We start from the raw sequence: 5,554 nt of genomic DNA on the forward strand, positions 1-5,554 counted from the left end.
CACAAAGCTTCCAGAAACTCTATGAACTTGGATAAATATTGATAGTTGTACAGGGGCTTCAGGCCTTTTGTTCATAGGGTTGCTATGAGTTGTGCTCGACTCAAAGGCTATCAACAACAACAACGAGAAACTTGGTTTTACCCTCTCCAAGACAGACCTCTTTGTTCTCTTGGAGATCCATGGTATGTTCAATGTGTTCTCCAGAATCACAACTCAAAGGCATCGATTCTTCATCTGTTATCCTTAGTCGTTGTCTAGCTCTCTGATGTTCCTCTTGTTGTTAGGTGCTATTGAATCACCTGTGACTCATAGTGACCTTATGTACATTAGCTCTGAGCCCTGCCCTATCCTGAGCCGATCTCATCATTCCCAACCGACCTAATCCCATTTCTCCGGTCACTGAGCCAATCCATCTCTTTCTGGGTCTTCCTCTTATGCACTGTCCCTCCACCCTTCCAAGCATAATGTCCTTTTCCAAGCACTGGTCCCTTGTAGCCACCAGGCTGTTTCTTGGAAAGGGACATCAAGCTTGGAAAGATGGAGGGTCAGCGAAAGAAAGGAAGACCCTCAACGAGATGGAGTGACTCAGTGACTGCAGCAATGGGAACAAGTACGTCAGAGGTGATGAGGATGGCACAGCACAGGGCCAGGTTTAGATCTGTTGTTCTAGGGTCGCTGTGAGTACTGCTTGATTTGAGAGCCCATAGCAGACAACAAACAGATTCATCCTGGAGAGGGTTAAACCAGGCTGCTCCTTGGAGGCAAGGATTCTGGGACTTCGTCTGACATACTTTGGACATGTTGTAAGGAGGGACCGGTCCTTGGAGAGGGACATCATGCTTGGGAGGGTGGAGGGACAGCGCAGGAGGGGAAGACCCTCTATGAGGTGGATTGATTCAGTGACTGGGGTAATCAGGATGGGTGTGTCAGAGGCAATGCTATTGGCACAGGACAGAGCTGAGTTTAGGGCTGTTGTACTATGAGTCGCAAACAACTGGATGGCACATAACAACAACATAAACTCTAGAGAGAAAAACAAGATTAGTCATACCACTAGATGTCGCTGTGGTGAAGTCATCTGTGCACTTGGCTTCAGGGAGGACTTGGAACCAAGTTGTCTCTGAATTTCGATTGCTATAACAGGGGACGGAACCGGAATAAACCGACTGCTGTATCAGCATTGGGTGGTATCAGGGCTGGGCGGGGAACTGCTGGCCAGCTCCTCCCTCCGCACACATCCGGATTTAAGCCGCCTCTGCTGGGCATCCCCAAGCTCAGATCGCTGCCCACACTCACCATGGCCACCTTTGTGCAGCTCGCCACCAAAGCAAAGATGCCCATCGTGGGCCTGGGTACCTGGAAGGTGGGTGCGCGCACCTCGCCGTGGGGAGCCATGCTTCCCTCCTCTGCCTTCCCCCTGGGGGCCCAGCTGTAGCGGTGGGGAGGGGACAGCGAGGGGAGGGAGTGTCCTTGTAGAGCAGGGCACCCCCCTCCTGCTGCAGATTGAGGTTCTAAAGTTCATGCAGCCAGAGCTTCCTGCTGGATCCTGTTTCGAGCAGGTCTGAGGCTGGGAATCAGCACTTATTTCAGGGATCTCTGGGCTGCAGCACAGCGGACATGTGGGGCTACAGCCTTGCCATGTCCACTGCCCTGGACAGCCGGGCGCAGGGCTGGGTGCATGGCCCAGAGCCCCTGGCTGTGTGCAGTGGGGTCCCGGGAGCTGGGAGAGAAATGTGGGCTCTCAGGCTACCCAGGTTCTCCGTGTGGGGCTCTGCACTGGAACCAGAGCCCCAGGGTCCCCATACAGTTCCAGTCCCAGAAGCTCTGCTCCCTGGCGTCTGCTCCCCCGGGAAAGTGGCAGAAAGGTGCCTGGCCAGGGCTGGGCTCTGAGTTGGGTCCTTGTCAGCTGCCGGGTGACTCTCCACGTCACAGGCCTCGGTGAGACAGCTCCTGGCCTTGCGGTCCGGAATAAGCAAAAAGTTTTTCATCATCTTCTAACGGCCTTATTTTCTCTTTTCCTCGAGGCTGGTGCCGCTCTGACAGCTTACACGTGTCTCATCTGCCTGTTTGTTCTTTGCTGGCTTCCCCCATTGCACTGTCCTGTCAGGTCCTCTCCTGTGAGGGGACACTCTGTGGTCCCAGTGCTGGGTGTCCTCAGGAAACACATGGGGTCCCTGAGGGGAGTGAGGGGAGGAGAGGGAGTTGGATGAACCCCCCTGGCACAGCCCCATGGCTGTTTATTCCAAGTGAGAGCTTCTTCACCTTCTTTAAGAACTTGACCAAGAATGGTCCCAGGTGCCCCCCTCTCAATTCCCTCCAGAGGAGGGAGAGAACCCTGATTTCCAAAGCAGCTGTGAGCATCCCATTGAGATCTGGGCTCTGATTCTGAGATGATGTCACAGGAAGAAGGTGCACCTTTGGGGAGGTTAGGGATGTAAGCTTGGAGGAGGGGCCCCAGGCTGAGCTACAGCTCCTTTCACTTCTTGCCCTCTCTTGGTGCAGTTGTGCATTCTATATTGCCTACTTTCTGGTGTGTTTGCTATTTCACATCAGATCAAAGATTTTAAAAAGCGTGTGGAAGTTCAATTCCAAGTTCGTTCGTTCTTCTTTTGTCCTTTCCTTTGCTGAGACTGGCCAGGTCAACTACAGGGCAATATTTCTAAGGCCAATTCCTTTTTTTTGCCTGGAGCATGGACATTACTTCAAGGTTTTATTTTCTTCCTTTCTGAAACATTACTTACACAATTGCTCATTCCTCAAGCCTCGCTGCACCCCTCGCCCCCAATCTAGCCTTCCTGGGTCCCAGGTCCTGTGCTGGACTCCTTCCATTCACTACGTCCCTTTACCAACCCAGCCGCCCCTGAGGCAGATACTGTTATCAATCACTCTCAATTTTTGTACAAAGTACAGAAAGATTACGCTGCCAACATCAAGGCCCTGGGAGGTGGTGGAGTCTGGTTTCATCTCATGACCTTCTTATAGAGTCTGATCCCTGGAGGGTTCTTGAACTAGTCCTTCTGGGTCATTTCACAGGGCAGTTGGATCCTGGTCTTTACAAAGGAGGTACTCTGTGCTTTTGTCACCCCATTTTTACAAAGGAGACACTAGAAGCTGTGGATCACCCCAATCCTTAGAAAGGGAGGTGCAGGAGTCAGGATCACCCCATCTTTATAGCAGGATGCAGGAGATGTGGGTCACTCCATCTCTAGAAGTGGTCATTCACTCCCTCATTACAAAGGACTGTGAGGCTACTGTCTTCACAGAGGCCAGGGGGACGGGCTGAGAATCACCCCACATACCAGGGGTCCCATCAAGGCTGGAGGGGTGATCTGGATTACAAGAGAGTCAATTCCTGCGGGGATGGTTGAGAGTCCTGGTCACAAAGCCAGCCCCCTTTCCTTCTTCCTGCTTTGAAATGTTTTCCTTTTTTATTTCGGTCTCTGTGAAAACCTTTCTCTTTAACTTTTTTTTTTTTTTCCTTTTTCTAGGCTTTAGAGAAGAAAATGAAGTTATTTCATTTTTGGACTTTCTGTACTATATAGGAATGATTTTTCTTTTTTTTTAATTTAGGTTGTTTATTTTTCATTTCAATGAACATCTACAGAGGTTTTGGGATTCCATTCATTCATTGTTGCACCCTTCTCCCCTCACAAACCCCTCCCCCCTCTCCCCTTCGCTCCTCTCCCTGAAAAGCAAAAGAAAAACTCCCTCATTGGTACACAATCCCCCCCCAGCACCTCCCCAAATCCCACCCCCTACCCCCAAATATAATCCACTCTGCAACCCTCATTGCATACTCCTACGATAAAAATAATACCCTAAAATATAATACTTTTAGACTATTCTCTCCCCGATAGACTTCAATGCCGTAAGCATATTTCATCCAGTTTTTCTCAGTCTTACCCCCACCCCAATGCCAGCCTCATTCTACAACAGTGGCACCATATAGCATTTGTCCCTTTGTGACTGAGATACCTCACTCAGCATAATGTCCTCCAGGGTCACCCATTTTGAATAATATTGCATGAGTTCCTTGTTTTTCAATGCAGCATAGTATTCCATTGTGCGAATATACCACAGCTTCTCTACCCATTCGTTTGTTGATGGGCATTTAGGTTGTTTCCAACTCCTTGCTATTGTAAACAAAGCCACGATAAACATGGGTATACATATATCTACTTGGATGTCATTTATGGTCTCTTTAGGGTATATTCCCAGTAGTGGAATTGCTGGGTCAAATGGTATCTTTATTTGCAACTTTTTGAGAAAGCGCCAAAATGCTTTCCACAGTGGTTGCACCATTTTACACTCCCACCAACAGTGAATAAAGGTTCCGGTCTCTCCACAACCTCACCAGCATTTGTTGCTTGCTGTTCTGTTAAATTTTGCTAGTCTTACTGGAGTGAGATGATATCTCATGGTTGTCTTGATTTGCATCTCTCTCAGGGCTAGGGATTTTGAACATTTCTTCATGTGTTTGTTGGCCATCTGAATGTCTTCCTTGGTTCTTTTTAACTTTTAAAAAAATATTTTATTATTAATATCAATGAAAACTCACAGAGACTTTGGATTTCCATTCATTCATTGTTGCACTTTTCTCCCTGCCCATCCCTCTTCCCCTATAATTATGATCTTCTAATTGCTTTTTAAAACAATATTTCCTTCTCATAGGCTGTAACCGGGGTTTGCTTTTGTAGTTGTTGAGTCCCATGGGCCTTATCAAGCTATACAGGAAAACGGGAAATAAAATGAGCAGGAAATAAAGGGGGGAAAGATTTTTAAAAATCAATAAAAAGTAAATAAAGACAAGAAGATGGAAAAGAAGACAGAAATGTTTTCCAAAGTATGTTCTTCACCCCAGCATCCCATAGAGATTGGAGCCCTCACGAGGCCCTGGTGAGGAGACTTAGGCCCATAGACAGGGGTCCTGGAGAGATGGTCAGGGATGGGATCACCTGATGATCCTGTTCTTCTCCTAGTCTTCCCCAGGCCAAGTCAAAGACGCTGTGCGGACAGCCATTGACGTGGGTTACCGCCACATCGACTGTGCCTACGCGTACAGGAACGAGAGTGAAGTGGGGGAGGCCATCCAGGAGAAGATCCAAGAGAAGGTCGTGAGGCGAGAGGACCTCTTCATCGTCAGCAAGGTGCCCAGGCCATGGGGTGGGAGGGTGGCCTCAGGGTGTGGACACAGGACCCCTTCATGTCAGCAAGGTGCCCGGGGCCGTGGGGTGGGGAGGGTGACCTCAGGACACAGACAGGAACTCCTCATGTGAGCAAGGTGCCCAGGGCTGTGGGGTGGGGAGGGTGACCTCAGGACACAGACAGGACCTCTTCATGTCAGCAAGGTGCCCAGGGCTGTGGGGTGGGGAGGGTGACCTCAGGACACAGACAGGACCTCTTCATGTGAGCAAGGTGCCCAGGCCATGGGGTGGGGAGGGTGACCTCAGGACACAGACAGGAACTCCTCATGTCAGCAAGGTGCCCAGGGCTGTGGGGTGGGGAGATTGACCTCGGGGTGCAGACAGGACCTCCTCATGTCAGCAAGGTGCCC

General features: G+C 49.7%; 1 protein-coding gene across 1 annotated transcript in view; it reads left to right on the forward strand.

Moving 5' to 3' along the window:
- Nucleotides 1-1,297: 1,297 nt before the first annotated feature.
- The window catches only part of LOC102847984 (aldose reductase-related protein 2-like), a 19,961-nt gene continuing 15,704 nt past the window's right edge, over nt 1,298-5,554 (forward strand). The window contains exons 1-2 of the mRNA XM_006887141.1: nt 1,298-1,363; nt 4,980-5,147. Of these exons, the coding sequence (XP_006887203.1) occupies nt 1,298-1,363; nt 4,980-5,147 (234 nt within the window). The remainder of the gene's footprint in view (nt 1,364-4,979; nt 5,148-5,554) is intronic.

This window comes from Elephantulus edwardii, unplaced genomic scaffold (assembly GCF_000299155.1).
Source record: "Elephantulus edwardii isolate Elephantulus edwardi_28Jun2011 unplaced genomic scaffold, EleEdw1.0 scaffold00055, whole genome shotgun sequence".
In the NCBI taxonomy this organism is placed as follows: Eukaryota; Metazoa; Chordata; class Mammalia; order Macroscelidea; family Macroscelididae; genus Elephantulus; species Elephantulus edwardii.